At 42.5% G+C, this 18,325-nt stretch overlaps 1 protein-coding gene and 2 non-coding genes across 3 annotated transcripts; 2 read left to right on the top strand and 1 right to left on the bottom strand.

The window, feature by feature from the left end:
• Positions 1–562: 562 nt before the first annotated feature.
• Positions 563–620, bottom strand: LOC148638431 (U7 small nuclear RNA). The gene has a single exon (XR_015931061.1). It is a non-coding gene; the product is annotated as a U7 small nuclear RNA (small nuclear RNA).
• A 5,671-nt stretch (positions 621–6,291) lies between these two features.
• Positions 6,292–8,492, top strand: LOC148638430 (zona pellucida sperm-binding protein 3-like). Its single transcript, XM_088623357.1, has 8 exons — positions 6,292–6,864; positions 6,966–7,081; positions 7,158–7,264; positions 7,342–7,516; positions 7,594–7,714; positions 7,862–7,962; positions 8,040–8,113; positions 8,281–8,492. Exons 1-8 carry the CDS (start codon positions 6,307–6,309, stop codon positions 8,490–8,492), a joined length of 1,464 nt encoding a protein of 487 aa, XP_088479483.1. The 5' UTR covers positions 6,292–6,306.
• A 9,472-nt stretch (positions 8,493–17,964) lies between these two features.
• Positions 17,965–18,075, top strand: trnal-caa (transfer RNA leucine (anticodon CAA)). Its single transcript has 2 exons — positions 17,965–18,002; positions 18,030–18,075. It is a non-coding gene; the product is annotated as a tRNA-Leu (tRNA).
• Positions 18,076–18,325: the final 250 nt, after the last annotated feature.

The following is an 18,325-nucleotide window of genomic DNA, read 5'->3' as shown; positions in this document are numbered from 1 at the left end:
TTCTGCTGTATTAATTTACTGTGCTCATCCGGCAGTAACAAACCTGTTATCTACACACTGCTCCCAGAGCTGGATAGATGACTCCACATTCTACAGCTCTCTAGCAAAAGAGGAAGTCAGACTACAGAAATGGAGTAAATCTCCTCTTCAGAATGTGGAAATATATTCCTGAGAGAAGTCCTTTCTCGAAGTTCAACACTCTCTGCAAGTCACCCATTCCCACTTTGCGCAGTGTAGTGGTTATCACATTCTCTTAACACACCAAAGGGTTTCAGTTTGAAAGCGGGCGAAAACAAGTGATCACTTTTTGCATATTTGTCACTGCTGAGGTTGCTTTATGGGTCTATTTTCTATACTGTGCTGATCAATTGGAAATCAAATGGCAAAAAAGACCCGTTCCCACACCTAAGGTCAAATATTAGGAATCAAAACTGTTCAAGTGTATGGAAGCACACAGCTTTATTAAGACTTCCAAGCCCAAGATCTTTTTATTCCTAAAAGACCCTATTTATGTTGTATGAGAAATATTAATATTAATACAGAATCTTTTTTCACAAAATAAATGGGCTTCCTGACTTCAGAAAGCCTTCTAGACAAATACTAAAAGAGCAAAAATTCCATTTGGTAAATGAAATGAAAACACAAACCCTACCAAACCTTGAGTACAGGCCATTCAGGGTGATAATACAAAACCATTTATAATTCAACAAATAAAACCTGTCAACTGGTAATCACAGCTACTCATAAAAAAACTGAAGTGGCAATACACAGTAGGTGACTCTTGAGTGCAAGTTAAATCCATGCAAGAAGGGGGTTTAGTGTTACATTTCCAAATCAGATATGCAAATGAGAGATCTGGCCCAGCCAATCTCAAAGCTCCGTTGGTCTGGAATGGAGCTGCTCCCCTCTTCTAGTTATTCACACTGGAGTTAGGTTACATATTAGCACATTTCATCTAATTCAGTTGTTTCAGAAAAAAAAGTAAACAAATAAACTGGATTTATTTGTTGGAGCTTCACCAATCTGTTTTTCCACCAAATAAATTGGCTTTCTGACTTCAGAAAAACCTTCCATTTATTTTTTAAGAACTATTTTTATTTCACAAACAAATACAAAGAATCACAAAATAGGAAACTTTAATAAATATACCCAAAACAATATATATGAAACCATCTCTTTAGGTTATAGTGCTCTAATAATGGACAGGGCCAGGCTACCTGCTCTCTTGACTGGAACCTCAATGCTTTTGAACACCCCCGTGTTCCTCAACCTCCTGTTTTTATTCCGTCAGCACCTCTGAACTCAGTTCCATGAAGGACTATAGAATACTGGCTTAGCCAGGTGCGAATGTCCTCCATCTTTGCAAACTCTGAGAACAAAACAACATGCACAGTTGAATATGGATCTTCCCATGGGCCTGAACTATCATTCTTTTTGACTCAAACAACTCCACACATTGTTCAAAGCGAGGGGAGGTAGCAGTAACAACTTCAAACGTTTTCTCCACATTCTACAGATCTCTAGAAATAGAGGAGGTCAGGCTGCAAAAGTGGGGGAATGGAAAAAATCTCCTCTCCAGAAAGTGGAAAAACTTTCCTGGATTGAGTCCTTTTCTCTGCAAGTCACTCCTCCCTACCTCGTGCAGTGTAGTGATTGTCATATTCTCTTAACACACCGAAGGGTTTCAGTTCGAAAGCAGGAGGAAACAAGCTATCTCTTTTATCAAAATTTTAGCTCTCCCTACAGTGCTTAACGGGGCTCTTTTCTACACTGAGCTGCTTATTTGGAAAACATAAGGGAAGAGAAAAGTTTCCCTTATTGGGAGTTTAACCCAGGCCACCTGGGTGAAAACCCAGAATCCTAACCACTAGACTATACAGGAGCACACAGCCTCACAAACAATGTGTAATTTCTGTCTTTATAGCGCACTTGTTACATAGCTAGCTGGCACTCAGAGTACTGCAAGATCTATTTTCTGAGAAGTATAACGTCAGGACTATAACCCCAGCTTTCAGGGGGACTGCAACCTTAACACAGAGCCTTAGACCACTCAGAAAAGGTTTGTTGGCTTTTATAAGTAATTACATGTGTGAAATCTATGTCTCTCAGGCCTGTGAGACTACATCACAGAAGTGCAAACTTGGAGGAAGGGCTTAGTAGATAGGGCAACAATTGCGACACGCGCCAAGCCTCTTATGTCCACTGAACATGCAGACTTTAAAAGGGGTCTCAGATTTTATGGGTACTCAATTCTATACAACACTAGCAAGACAGAGTAAAGGAGCAGACCCTTTAAGAGACAAAAACAACACATTGTTACAGCCAATGTTAATTAAAAGGGCAGCACAGCGTTGGAACTACTGTCACGGATGTTATAAGGCCATGCCGTGGAATGGCCAGGAGAGCAAAATAGGCCCTATGTGTGGTGGCAAAACGGGTGTTAGCCCGTTTAGGAGGTCAGATGATGTCGGGTAGAAACATAAGCCCTCAGGCCGCGGAGGAGATGGCCTGGTGCTAGGCAGGTCTGAAGACATATGAACCCTCAATACTGAATGAGGAGGAAAGGGTGACCCGGAAATATATAGCCCCAGACAAAGACAAACCAGAAGGACAAGCAAAGCACAGGGAAACTAGGACAGGACAGAGTGGGAGCGCCCTCTAGCTGTAGAGGGTTTGACAACTATTAGTTTTGAGTGATTGAAATCCATTTTCAATGGTGTTTTTCCTGCTCATAACATTACCAGTGAGAAAGAGGATTGTGAAACCCCCATTGCTTAAACAGCGAGTGCGTTGGTGGTAATAGTAAGAAGTTTCCATAAAATGAAGCATTATATTTTTGTAATACGTTTAGTGCCTATAAAAACTATTCACCCCCCTTGGCCTTTTCACATTTTATTGTGTTACAGTATGGAACCATGATGTATTTAACTGAGAATTGTTGCCACTCATCAACACAAAGTGCTCTATAATATCAAAGTGAAAAAATTCCAGACATTTTACTAAGTCATCAAAATAAAAAACACTAACCCTATCACTCAATACCCAGTTTATAAGGTGAAAAATTATGCTTGAAGCACAGCAAAGTTCTAAAACCAGCATTTGAAAAGCACCCAGAAACATAAAATGTCCATTATTCAAAAGTAAAATCTTTAGCTTTGAAAGATTGTTATCCATGTTTTCTTTTTTTCTTTTTTTACATAACATGCTTTCGAGAAATAAACTGCCTATTACAATGAAGGCAGCATTAGCAAATGTGCATCTAGCTTTGTTAAATAAAATCAGGACGTTTACCTATCTCAAATTGATCACTCTTTGCAGGCACACTACGGAAACCCGCGGATGTGAGCTGGGAGAATTGACTCTTACAAAGAGTGTTGACCTAAGAGAAAAGGAGTCCTCCTCCCAGTAATACATTTCCACATGTTGAAGAGTCGATTTTCCCCATTGCTTTCCCATATTTTTCTGTGTGGTTATTGATCACTGCCAGTTATCTGCCAAGTCACAGTGAAACTGTTACAGTGAAAAGATTAATAATATTTATTTTATTGGAATACATGTGTAATGTCTCATTCTTACAAGCAATTTTTAAAGAAACACTAGTGTAAATTATAGTGTAAATAGACAGGAGCTATTTTAATGTTAAATACTAGTTGTGATAGGTGAAGCTGCATCCAAGTGCTTGGTATGAATAGGTTATCTACGGAGTCTTTGACTTATCTACTCAGATGAGGAGCTAGATCAGTCCTTTTTTTCTCAATTTGAGTCACCATCAAGATGTAACATGGTCAAAGATGAACAGGAAACTTAATTAATGAGAACACCTGTATCACCCAAAATTGAATTCATAACCCTGAGATTAAGAATTCCATGCTCTACTGACTGAGCCAATCAGGCACTGGTTAAAGTGCCAATCTAGTCCCTGCTGACGTCAATTTGAAAAGGTATACTTGCTGGCTTTTAATCCTGTTTGGACCGGAGTCTAGTGAAGCACATTGTGTTCTTCATTGATTACTTAAAGCAGAGCAAATGTCAGTGTAGCGGCGATGCTTATTAATAAGAAAGAATTAAGTGTTCTGAGCTTTCCCAAATGGTCCCATCTCTGTTCATCTCTGTGGTGCAGCCACAGAGAAACTATTCATGCAGGCTGATTTAAGGTTTCCTTTGATAAGGGACAGCTCCCAAAGGGGGATGCACTTAGCTAAGCCTGGCTATCATGATCAATGGTCATCCATTGGCGCCTATGTGTCTAGGGAGTGCCAGATGGACATCTGGACTGCATTCATAAGTGTCAGGAGTAAGTGACTCTTATCTCACCTTGATCAACCAATCAGGGACTGGTAGGGCCGAGTAACCCACGTGGGACTCTGATGCCCATGGAACTTTCAGCCAATCAATGAGCTGAAGTTCATCCAGGTAAAAACAGGCAACACAGAGGGCCTGAGAAGATTCAGTGGAGAATTCTGTGGACTTTTCTAAAGGGAATTCAAAGGAGAATTCCAGGGCAGGACGGCCCAGGATCAGAAGGCTCCCAAGGGCAGGACATTCTCGCAGAGCGCCTCCTGACCATCCTGAGACTCAGCCCGGACAACCACGGAACGGCCAGTGTGTCCGAGTGCCAGAACTTTCCTTTGTTCTAAGAGTCTAGAGCGGAGGTTGCCAGAGAGTAACCAGAGGATCCACCCGAGGTTAGCACCAGCAGCAGGCCTCGTGAACAGGTCAGAACTGTGGACAGCTGAATCACTATTCAGAACTAGCTCTTCATCAGGAATGAACCGGTCCTCTTCCTGACTTGCTGGGACCCACAGTCATCTTTTCTCCTGTGCACAAACTTTGCTAGTTAAAGCCAACACTAACTAGCTGGTCAGTGAGCATCAGCAGCGCACCGTCGCAAGCCGCACAGCACAGCCTGGCACCGAGCCAGAGAGCGCGGATTGGACAACAACAGCCTGAAACTGTTTCTTTGTGCCCGCAGGAGATCTGAATCCCCAGAGTTTGGATGAGTATTCAACTTCACTGCATTACTGCTCGAGAATTCAATTGTTATCCCAACCAGTTGATATCAATTTAATTCCTAAGAGTTATGTACTTGTTTTGAGTATCTAATGTAGAAGTTGTAACCAAGTTCACTTTATGAAACGGTCTAAATTAATGATATACTGAACGTATGTCCTCTTGATATATGTAACACTTCGTAACTGACTGAATATATATCTTTTGTATTCTGATAACCCTCTCGATAAGATCTGTTAGGTTTATATGCATATTCTATGTATTAATAAATGTATCCTCGTGTATTAGTACCTGTGTGTGCGTTGTTTGAGTTATATCGCATGGTTGGATTTTAAAGCCATCAAAAGAATCAATTTTGTGATTTACTGCTACAATTAATGATTGTCCCAGTAAATGCCCAAACCCTACAGAACTGGTGCCTTCAGAGAGCACACTACAGGGGTCAGAACAGGACTGAGCAGTTTGTGTTATTTTGATTTCTACTCTTTTGGACTTTCAAAATGCATTTTGCGGTTCAGTCTTTATCCTGACCTGAAGGAATCCAACAACTGAATTTCAAATTCTCTAAGACTGAAGGAATTCAGTCACAATTCTGTGATACCATAGCGCGTTTTTTTTTTTTACTCCCTGGCGGAAATGGGCTTCCATAGGTTCTCAGTCCTGCGAAGCAAAAGCAATCTCTGAAAAATCAGAAAAATTATTATCAGATCATGTCAAAAGCTGATCAGTATTTCTTTACTGGGAAGCAAAGAAATGCTTGTATTACACATTTTAATATGACATGCAATTACACGTGAAAAATAGTAAAATTATTTTCATTGCGGTACATGTTGATGGAACAGCCCCCACGATAAAGGAAAGTGTGGACGGACGTGTCGCATGTTCCGTACTCTGTCTGACAGCGAGTTTAACACACTGTCCTCGGAAAATAGAAACTAATTGAACAATAAATTCATCTGAGCCAAATCTACACATGTGGGTGATTTAATTCTGTCTAAATTGCATGGAACTCCTCCGCTGAGGTCAGATACACACGGGAAAGTGTTCAGGAGAGGCTTCACGGAGTCCCGCCTCAGACTGGAAGCAGGTTCTAATTAGACGCTGAGAACAATCCGGATCTCTGTGTGTAATTGATTGTGTTGATTGAGCGGTAGTGTGACCAGGTGTGTGGTAGCAGGTCCTGTCAGTATAAAAACCTAGTCACCGCATTCACACTTTATGCTCTCTTCTTTCAACACAGTTTGGTGGTTTACTTATTTTACTCCTGTAGCAATTTAGCGGGACGATAATTTGGCAATGCGCTCGTTTCTCTTTATGCTGTGCCTGTGCGCAGGGGCCGGGCTCCCCGCACTGATCTCCGCCGGGCCGGCTGGCTGGGACTCTCGGGAATTAGCGCTCCAGGCTGACCTCCCGGCTCCTGAAGACGTAGCCCAGTCGGAGGACTTGAGCCTGGCAGATGCGTCCTCCGAAGACCTGTCTGCAAGCGAAAACGACTCGCAGTCCTTGGCTCCCGACTTTCGCCGCCTTCCCGTGTCCAGAGACGCGTACTCGCCCTACTTCGACAAGGAGAAGATGAAGCCCGAAGCCGGCAGCCGCCCCTTACCCGCCTACATCAAAAGCGTCCTGTTTCCTCCCCAGCGAGGGTGGCAGCCGGCTCGCCCGGCCATCGGGGGCACCCGAGGAGTGGCCGTGTGGTGCGACTCCAGCAGGATGTACGTGAGTGTCAGTCGGCTCCTGTTCGGCTTCAGCTGTCGGCCATCGGAGGTGACCTTGGGCAACTGCAGCGTCAGCCGAACCACACGCAGTTACTTCAACTTCATCTACGGGCTTCACGAGTGCGGTACCGAGCAATCGGTAAGCAGGTCTTCATCTACATGCAGTGTATCGATGTGAGCTTTAGGGCTTGTGTCGGGGTTGCCTTTCCTGGGAATATCCCTTCCTCTGTGACCCTGCAGGTTGTCCAGGGCCGCCTGGTGTACTCCAACACTCTCCGCTATGCCCCGCCCTCCTCCAGTGCACCTGTGCATCGCTTCATTCCCTTCTCTGTGCCGGTCAAGTGCTCCTACTACAGGTAGGCAGGGCTTTGCTGCTGCTGAGAAGCTGCTGGGGAAAGTGTCCAGAAGCCCCTCATCCCCTCTGTCCTGCAGGTTCCACTACTCCTACAAGGTTGGCTATGTCCCCACGTGGGCCAGGAGAAGGACCTTCTTCAAGGACCTGAAGAACAAGCACAGCTTTGTGCTGCTCACCACCAACTGTTAGCTCCTTGAGTGAGTGGCTCCTCCTGCCTGCAGGGGGTGCTGTGTGCATGTGTAATGCTGCCTCTCTCTCCAGCCCACCGGGTCCGCCTCTCTCCCAAGGATGAGTACTTCCTGGGTCAGCCCATGTACTTCCAGGCCACTGCCTACTTTGCCACAGCGGAGCAGAGGCTGTACATCCACTCGTGTTACGTAACGGAGAAACCAGACCAGCACTCACAGCCCCGTTTCCCCGTGATTGACAACTTGGGGTACGGCCCCTTCTGGGAGGGGAGGTGGGCAGGAGCCCCGAGAGCCTGCAGGGGTTCATCCTTGTCCTTGTCCCCAAGTGCATGGTGGACAGCAAGGCAGATGGCTGCCTGTCCAGGTTTGTCCCCTCCAAGCAGAAGGATGTGCTCCGCTTCACGATTGATGCCTTCCTCCTTCCTTCCTGCCTTGATCCATTGTCTGCTTTTCCATCCATGATCTCGATGTGAACCAGACTGTGGCAGCTGTAGTGCCTAGAGCTGCCAGCTTGCCTTCACTGATGGCAGAAGGTCCTTCTCTGTCCCTCTATTGGCCTTGATCCCTTAATGCTGTGACCTTCCCTCTTGCAGCATGAAGTGACTGAGCTGTACATGCACTGTGTCATGGCTGTGGCTCCTGCTAAAGCAACACCAGGGACCAAGTCCTGCACCTACAACAGGGAGGCGGAGAGGTACTTCTGCAAGGAGCCTGCTGAGGGTGCTCTGGGACATGCCAGGTGGGGACCTCACCTGTCCTCCTCTCCTCCAGGTGGGAGGAGCTGTATGGTGACCATGAGGTCTGTGCCTGCTGTGAGTCCAGGTGTGCTGGCACCGGGAATGAAGGTGGGCCTGGTTCTCTATCCCTTGTGGATGCATCTCTGCCCAAGAGACAACCATGCTTGGACAACTGAGGAATGATCCTGTGCTGGACAAAGGGACTGTTTAGATGAGCAGACTGTGGGTCTCTGGGTATAGCAGATCCCTCACTCCTGGGTGTTGCTTGTCCACAGGTACCAGGAGCCTGGTGACCAGCAGTCGGGTGGCTGTGGCACCAGTAGAAGCTCCTCTGGATATGGGGGCTGACTGGACTGAGGATGAGGAGGGAGACCCTCAGAGCTCCAGTGAAGATGCTGAGAGCACCAGTGAGGATGTGGAGGGAGCAGAGGACTTTGGAGATGTTGGCCAGTGGACAGGTAGGGTCTGGCAGGAGGAGCTCCTGTAGGGGTGGTGTCCTGCAGTTCAGCTGGATTTTTCTCCTTCTTCCTCCCCAGGTGCCTGAATGAAGGCTCCAGCCTGGCCCTTGTGACTCTCCTGCCTCCACTTGCCTTGTAATGGCAACATTTCAATAAAGCTGTGAAAGACCTTTCTGCCTGCCCTTGTTTCTTTATGGTTTATTCAGATGCAGCCATTCAAAATGGGTGAGGTATTTCGCGGCATACCCCGGTGGGCGTGTCGCGGTGTCACGCGGTATCACGTGGTGTCACGTATCATTTGACGCTCTGCCGGAAACTATCCGGCGTCGCCTTGTAAAACCGCCAGGGGGAGCTTAACCTCTCATGCACAGCATTTGAGCCTTTAATTTTGAACTGTGTATTACAGCATGTTAATCATCAGTCATTAAGTTATGGTATATTTTATGAAAGCAAGATTGCTCAGTTGGACAAAAGTACACAACCTACCTTTATCAGAAATATTTATGCATCAAAGCCTTTACTGAAGATATTACTAATAGTATTAATAATGGATTCGTCACAGCCAGCACTCCGGGAGTTCATCAGCGGTTTTACAGTATATATCGCCTTTAAAGGTGGCTTCTCAAAACGCTTTACGGGATAAAAACAACCAGAACAGCAGCAACAACAATATTGTATTTCGTTGCACTTTGAAAACCAAGTAATAACTTAACTATACAGTACGTGCAAACGTTTCGTATGTTGCTGTCGTGAATGCCTGCGTACCCATAAGTATCTTATTTGCCTTGAGTCTGTCAACAGTATATCTGTCCCACTACCCCCCTCTCTCCCTCAATTCAATTCAAGGTGTTTTATTTGCATGACAGATGGGTACAAGCAGTGTTGGGTATGTATATTGTAACGCTTACTGCCGACAGGCACTGTGTAAGACCCGGCGTACCAGAGCAGCGCACCGAGGAAGCGTTTGCATTTATAACTTAGTTTTTAAAATTAGTCAAGCAATATGAACTCCCGGAGTGCTGGCTGTGACGAATTAAACCGGTCTCACAGGTATTCAAAGTACGAAGTACAGTGTTAAGTGGTAGCTGGGCTACTCCCTCAATAGAACCGCTTTAAGGAAATGCATTTTCAGAGAGCAATCACGCTGTGTTTATGTAGAAAAAGCGATTAGGTTTATGAGCAATCTAATTACCTATTCGCTTAAAACGCTATATAAAATAAAGTTTATTTAGAGATGAATGATCAGTGTCGCAGTTTAAATAATGGGAGTCAGGAAACTAACACAGCGCCACCGGATTTAATAACGCAATAAAAACGCTATAAAATAATGTGACTAGCTTGATTATGATTAAAAAACACAATTAAACACGCGCTTGCGATTTAAATCAGAACACGATTTAAATCAATATAAATGTTTATATTGTAACGCATACTGTCCAGCCTCCATTTCTCTATAAAAATGTACTCTGTTGCACACACACACACACTAGAAGCAGGAACCGCTGTCAGAAGGGAAGATATGTTCAAAATATCGCAAATATCGATCATGTTGCGATATTTTGAAATATAAAAGTCAATTGATTGTCCATAATATCGCTTACCTATTTTTTAAAAGAAATGTTTGTTAAAAGTAAAGTCCAGCACCAGCTGGATTCAAACACACAACCTGCTAGTTAGTAGTTACGCACCTAGACCAGCAGGCTACAAGACAGCTCGCATGAACAGGCAGGCGAAACAGCCCTACACAGCCCTGTCGCAGTACACGGATCTAATCATACCGTTATTAAATTCTTTAGATACGCGATTCCATATTATATTCCCTTTTAATCAAATTCTAAAAGTATGCTTGTTGACTCCGGTATCACGTTAGTTAAAGACTTCGAAGCTTACAATGTTTAGGGAGAAATGGAATACTGGTGTGTATTTTTTTCTTTAAAGTACCAAGACCAGCTATATACTGTTTGTTTATGTTCCAAAATTAATATCGTTTATGGCCTTCACAGGCGTTACAGTATGCTCCTTTTCTTTTTATGCTCAGCTACTAAGATTTCCCTTCAGTGGTAAAATTCAATATCTACAACGGGCACAGTAAAGACGTTTACAGTAAGTCTTTCTACGACAGACCAACGGACCACGAGTGCCCCTGTCGGTCAACCAATCACGCACCGCGGTACCCCGTGTCATCTTACCTGCGGTACGTGTCTGTACCGCTCACTTTGAATGACTGCATCTGTAGGTTTGAATGGGGTGGAGGAATTCAAGGGAAGTGAGACCCATTAATCAATGGAAGTATTTGTGGGGGTTCCCCTTTCAAGAATGCTTCCCATATTGCTGCCAATGAGGACTGAAAATGGCTGGAGTAATAAAGTGTTGTACTGGGGGAAGATGGCCGCACTATTCCTTGGGCAGGGCATTGTGAATTTTTTTTACTGGGGGAGAGACAGAAGTGTTCTATATACTGGAAATCCTCCTGTTTTCGAGAGGGGTAGTGCTTCTGGAGTGTGAGTTGCTACTGTAGTGCCCAGTAAGAGTGAGATCTGGTGTCCTATTCTAGGCTGCACAAACTGACTAAAAGAAACACAAGGAAGGAATTGTCAACAGGGGCTTGGTGTAAAGTAGGCTTTCCCTTCCTTAGCAGAGGAACAATACTGGTGCACAAACATCAGTGAATAATGGTACAGTTAGAATCTTGGAGGTCTTGTCTTATGGGTGTTGGTTTCACAGTATTGGACAGTCATGGGAAGTATTAGGATTGAGACTGGAGATCCCAGTACTTGACTGGGAAGACAGGTGTTCACAACCACCTCTACCAGCAGCACAGACTGTGTAGATTGAGACTGAATGCTTACTACACAAAGCCTCTCCCCTGTTTCAGTGTCCCATGTCATGAATTTCAAGTGAATCCTAGTCATCCTTTGGGACTACCTATAATTTGCACCAATCCTGCTGGCCCACTAAAGCTGTTAATTTTTAGCCCTACTGCACTGCCCTATTAAAGCTTCAAGGATTTAGGATAAACTATTTTATATAATGGTTCCAAAGGTGTCTTCTCAAAGCACTTGAAATAATTACAATAAGAATACACAGTATAAAACAATTCCAATAGACAGAGGAGACCATGGCTGGTGGTACTAAGGAAAGTAGAAGCAGAGGGGTAAAGAATGGAACCAGTTCAGTAAAGGCTCTTCTACAGAAGAAGGTGTTGAGTCTGAATTTGAAGGAGTTTAGGGAAGGTGACTCTGCTATCCTTGGGCAGAGAGTTCCAGAGCCTGGGGGCATAACAGGAGAAGGCCTGTCACCCATACAGTGTAGACGGGCTTGGGGGACAGTTAGGAGACCAGAATTAGAAGAGTGAAGGTTATGAAGTGGGGAATAGGGTGATAATAGATTAAACTGCAACTGAAATGTGAAGGTACTTTCTACAGTTTATGCAAGAAAGGGTAATGTTAGGCTTTTATGGGACGGGGGTAATGGCAGCACTTTTGAGGACCGTTGGTACAACAGCAGTGCTCAAGGATTCATTTCTAATATTGAGGACAATGGGTTATATACCCATTGTTCTAACCAAAGGCTCAGAGACCTTTTGCTATATAAAAAGACTTCTTTCCACCACTAATTTATTCAGGTTTGGTTCATTTGGGTTTTATCTGTTAAACATTTAATATAGTATGTCAGTTTGTTGATGCCTGTATATCATAGTGATCTGCACACACACCTTTGACTGAATATGGGCTGCCAAACCTCTCCACCAAACTTATGTATCACGGTAGGTACACAAGAAGTTTATTTGTAATAACAGGGTTGTTGGTGCCAGTAGTCAGATTGGGTCAAGTGCAAGGTAACAACAGCATCACATTAACTGGAGATGATCCAGAGATTAGCATTCAGCTCTGTACGCCAGATTAATACCGATTTGCAACTCGCTCATCTGCTGACTTTAGTCCCCTGCTCAGTAATCACAATATTCCCAATTGCAATGAGCCCAAGGAAACAGCTGCTGCTCTCTAGAGGACACTACAGGACAGGACTAAGTACAATTCCTGCAATAGACTAAGCAGTTTAGTGCCAAACTAATGGAACACTGAATCCTATGGGACAGTTCCGAATGTAGTAACAGCTTAATACTGAAATAATATCGTAAACACCTCGTGATCTTAAGAATCTGTCGCTGTTAAAAAGTATTATAATAATAAACTAAAATTGTACTGCAGCCACAACACAGTGGACTTGCAGCTCCTGTCCTGATCAAACAGAAAGATGTCATCACTATAACACCTGTTAACAAACATAGTGCCTGCAGTCTGTGAAAGAGAGCTCTGAGGTAAATATTCCTTGCAGGGAAGTGAACTGAAAAACAGGCAAATACATCACTCAGATGAAGAGCAACGACTGTCGCTAAAGAAAGTGAGCGAGGGTACACCTATAGTTGTTAATCCGGCGAAATTCAAACATAAATTCGTGACGCACCAGAGTACCACAAAGCTAGAAGCGTGCCTTCAACTGGAGTATTGTAGCATGACTATTTATAAGTAATATTAACTTATTCCAGGCGTTCATCTGGTTTAAGAATACGAATCGGTGCCTTCAAATAGACCTTTAACAGTCCTTTGATGTAGAATTAAGAAAATGGGGAATTATTTGATCCCATTCTCAATCCAGTAGTTTATGGACAGGCACTCTCAGCGGACTGTGTGCAGGAGTGAGGGGTGATGTGGAATTCTATGGGCTCAGTGGGACTCTGGGAGTCAACTCAGGGCTCTGCTGTAGATTCCTGTAGAACCGGTGTGAAATGATAATGTATCGTTGGCTGGTATTGTTAATGTAAAGTTTACTAGTACGTTTCGGCAAAAACATATTTTCTTTCTTATTTTTTTTCAGCATGGAATAAACCTATTACTTGTTCCTTTGCAGCCTACAGTACGCATGCTGACGCAGCTACCCACCTGAACTACAAATTGTATGTTGGCCGTTCCGTTACACCATATTGATGAATCGTACAAGATCATAGGATCTATAAGCCTGAAGACTTGTCTTGTACAGTGACCTGATAAAAATCAAATTAATTACACTAATTTTTATGGAATCCCATTTCCGGTAGTGAGGCTTCCATAGTACACGGATGGAATAGTGGACGGTGGGCTTTTAAATTCTTTTTTTATTTAAACACCAGAAATACAAAAACAGAATATGAAATAAGATACAGAAATAGACACTTCACATCCAGAAGAATTCACAATTATAAAAGCTGAAACTTATAATTTTTAAATATTTCCATTGTATGTCCTTTTTTACTTAAAAAAGGTCTTCTTTAGCTCAGCTGGCAAGGCCTGGGTTCGAGCCAATGCAGTGAGGCACGAACTAGGGTGGGAGCGGTGAGGGCACAAGCCCTAGAACCCGAATCCGTTACAATAACAAAAGGACAGACAATGAAATATAGGTTATTTCGAAGTCCCAAATGTGAGATATAAAGTCGCAATTACGAGATATAAAGTCGGAATTCTGAGTTTTTAAGTCGCAATTCTCAGTTACTAAGTCGGAATTCTGAGATACCATAGCGCGTTTTTATTTTTACTCCCTGGCGGAAACGGGCTTCCATAGAAATGGTCAGATTCAGAGCCATTGCAGTTCGTGCTAATTAGAACAACGCCAGTACTGAACCCTCAGCACCGTACTGACTACTGAGCACAAGTTCAGCTGCTCGCCAGCTTTGTTACGCACAGTTTTGCATTGCTATTGAGCTCAGAGCAGGAGCTGATCTTCAGACAGTACCGTGTTAAAAAAGCAACATGAGCCAGGCAGGAGTCAAACCTACAATCTTCTGTTTCAAAGTCAGATGCGTTATACATTACGTCACTGGCCCTAATCTTACGGTGCTCAACTGCACCATAGTGACCTCAGCGCCACTACTAGTAATACATCGCCCCCGGCCAAAATTGCTTAGTAAAAAAAAACATTTTCTATACTGTCTGTTTAAAAATATTATATCTTTAAAAAAGACAAAGGGTTTGTGTGTCGCGCTAAAGTTTCGATTCATTTCGAATGCAAAGAAAAAACATTTTCTTCCAAGAAATCATAAATTTGTCTCATCCTCCATACTATAATTCTCTCTTGTAGTAGTAAAGCATTTTGAGTCAAACCGAACAATATATTAAAGGAACAAGTAATAGGTTTATTCCATGCTGAAAAGAGAAGAGAGAAAACACAACGTTTCAGCTGTGAAACATTCTTCAGGTTTGTTTTCTCTCTACTCTTTTCAGCATGGAATAAACCTACAGTATTACTTGTTCCTTTGCAGATATGCATGCTGACGTAGCTACCCACCTGAATATATTTAACGTTTCATCTATACGATTAACATAATGTTCTCCTGAATAACTACAGTAAATGGCAAAGCCTTAGAGCCACAGAGAAAAACAAATTGCATTTAAAGTCATTTTAAAGGCTCGAGATAACATTGCACTATAAACGCAAATGTTTGTCTTCTTTGTGGCGCTTACTTTTTGTTGCTTTAGCAAATTTCATGCAGTTTATTTCTGACACAAGACATAACAAGCTTGTGTATTTATGACAAAAAAGCAGGGCAACAATTTATATCGGCCTTGAAACTGAAATTGTTAAAAAAGTGAGTTAAATGCAGATATAGTAAATATATTTTCTCATATAATGGTGTGTTTTTTTGTCTAAAAATCCTTCATGAATGGTTTAACAGACACTTTGCATAATAAAAAAAATATATTTGCAAATTTTAACTTTTTATATAGTAAAGTTTTGTTGTGAACATGAGCCCTGTTTATCGATATCACCAACACAGTTCTGGATTTTATTCTGCCTTCCTATGGACATATGAATTTTCTTTCACACAACAGCTCGCATGTGTGGTAGCTTATTAGCACCAGGGAGAAAAATAATATTGTTGGCTTTTAAATGAGAAACCATTTGCATTTATACAAAATCACAATGCATTGTCCCAGACATTGGGACATCCTCTGTTTAAACACCTGTCGTTTTCTCTCATATTGGCTCCTGTGCTTCAGTCCATTTGAGAGAGAAGACACTGAAAAAGTCTTGTGAAAGTGGATTTTGCACCTACGCCAGTGCTGTAGTGGTATCATACAGACACCCATACAAATCCATCACACGTTGGAAGCTCTGGAGGGCAACGTAAAATATTGCTCTGTCTGTTGGTGGATTAGGTATGCATGCTACATTTCAACGTAAAATGCAATGTAAAAAGATCAAATTTGATTCAAAATCGATTAATGTAAAAACCGATAAAGCTCATGTTTTTTATCTAGTTTTATCTATATCTATATCTAGTTTTTCAAAGGTCTTAAAAAAATGTTTATCGTGATTGTGAAAGTTCGAGAAGGTGTACCAGCGCGTGCCTTTATATCGCCAGCTTCAGTCTCGCCTGTAGCTGCGAGAAGGTTAAAAGCGCACAAGTGATCTGTCTTTCGTCAAAATAATTGCTGGAGCAGCAGGGCGTAGAGTACCATCCAGCAGCTGTAGATGGTGCTCGGGTAAGCGCTAATTCTGTTTTCAGCACAGGGAGCAAGAATGAGCTTAGTCCGGCTCCCAGCAGAATCCATTCTGGTTTGGTTGCTGTCAGACTGTGCATCTGAGGCTTTTTGGATCGCAACGTGAAAAAAAAAAAAAAAAAAAAAAACAATTGCTCACATCGTGTTACTTCCACCAGAGGAAGGGAAGATATCACTTAAAAAAAATCAGAACTGAATATTTGGATCCGGTGCCTCATACTTATCAAATTATTAAAATAATAATTATTTAACTATCAGATTGTGTTTCTGCAACATTTCGTGCACAGTATGCCGTATTCAACAATAAAACAACAGTCACAACGAGGCGTTTACACCCAGTCTGGGGTATTTTCCCCTTTTATATTTTTGCCACTTTATATCGAACCTGTTATACTCCCAGAACTGCGCAGTAGCTTCTACTTAATACAAATATACAATTCACCGCTGGTATAAACAGATGTGTGCCGTGTTTGCCTTTGTAAACATTTGTTTCAAAAATAAGTTCACAATATGTTAAAAACACAAAAAGCACAAACTTAATAATACAACGATACAAAATCAAAACCAAATCATAAAGCCAATTAAGTACCTATCCTTCGAAAACAGAGAACACCTTTATATCTACAATAAAAAAGTGACATTTGTATCTACTTTTGAATTACTGTACAAAGCAGACAGAGTATTCCCTGAATTCAAAGATCAGATCTTGGCCAAAACAAGACAATCAGACTTGAGCTGAATTCAGAACAAGAGCCTCTGCTTCGTCGTTTATTGAGCTTTTGATCAAAGTCTGAGTGAAAAAGGATCAGCTATTTTAACTGTTTGAATGAAATACACAAAGGGCACCTTCCTTCGAACCGGAGTCAAACCAGCAACCTAAGGATTCCCTCTTGTTTCCACTACAGTCCTCCACTCTACCAACTGAGCTATCAACAGATGTCAGGAGCTGCTTTCTGGCACATACTGCCCAATGTAGTGAAATGTTCCGGATGATTTAAATCCCAGATCGACATTGTTTCCAACTCGTTTCCTTAGTCTTGTTTACCTTGAATTTAAGCCACAAACCAGGATTCTACTGTATAAACTTCCGGAGATATTACAAAATGTTTGATGGAGCATCAATCATTCCAGGCAGAAATTGACTCCTTTCTTTCTCGAGGGATCATATTAAACATTTCATTTGGATCGAGAAGAGGATCACCATGAGACACAAAACAAACAGTTTCATTCTGTCTTTATTAGAATTTGTATCAACGCTAATGTTAGCTAATGTAAAGCCTTTAGTATGCGAGAGTGAGAGTTCAGTTATGCCAGGGAGTGTGAGAAAAGAGAACTGAAATTTAATAAATTAATATTTAAATAGAGTGTAAATCTTCAAAGTGTCACTGCAAAATTATTACAGGGGTCTACCAGCTGCCGGACGTACTTGTTTTGGGACTATTTCCAATAAGTACCGCATTAGTAGTTGTGTGTCCTTACTGGTATCTTTTAAACATTTGGTTATATACAAATGGGACAGAGACACAGTAATAATCCGATTTTAACGTGTCCTGCATTTTAACTTACTGAACAGGTAAATTGAAATGTTCTGATTCAGAGCCCCTGCAGTTCGTGCTAATTAGAACCATAACAACACTCCTGAGTCCTGAGCACCACACTGAGCAAAGGTTCAGCTGAACTCTGACTTTGTTCAGCACAACTTGTTGTTGCAGTTGAGCTCAGAGCTGGAGATGATCTCCATATTCTACCACACTAACTAGTCCTAAACGTAGTACACAGTACACACTTTTTAAAAACAATTTAAAATATTACACAAGGGCTGTAAAGCACACTCTAAATCAATCCGAACATTTGATTTCTGCGATCCGTTTAGGCAACATTAGGCAACGTGGTGCTTCTCCAGCAAAGCATTTCTCAGTTTTGTGAACTACTGGTGCTTTTAACACACCCACTTACGTACCTCGTCAGGATGGCTGAGTGGTCTAAGGCACCAGACGCAAGGACTCCTGTCTTTCCATTGCTTGGGTGTTCTGGTCTCTAAATAGAGGTGTGGGTTCAAATCCCACTCTTGACAGCTTTTCCCTCTCTTGCATTTTTCCTGTCTTCTTGTGCTCGCTGACAACGACAGAAAGAAGAAAACGGAGAAACCGGCTTGCGGGCACATGATGGGCAGGGAAATGCTTCGTGAACACTTCAATGTGATTAGCAGAAAGTCAAATAGGCTTCGATTTCTCCCTTAAGAACTGTTTGGGGTGCCTGTAATCGAGTAAAGATTTACGGTCAAGGTATGCATTCAAAGGTGAAAGACTGAAATATAAATCCAG

The sequence above is a fragment of the Lepisosteus platostomus genome, assembly GCF_059453375.1.
Source record: "Lepisosteus platostomus isolate fLepPlt1 chromosome 5 unlocalized genomic scaffold, fLepPlt1.hap1 SUPER_5_unloc_1, whole genome shotgun sequence".
NCBI classification, from domain to species: domain Eukaryota; kingdom Metazoa; phylum Chordata; class Actinopteri; order Semionotiformes; family Lepisosteidae; genus Lepisosteus; species Lepisosteus platostomus.
The sequence above is the reverse complement of the archived record's forward strand: the minus strand, read 5'-3'. Positions and strand labels throughout refer to the sequence as shown.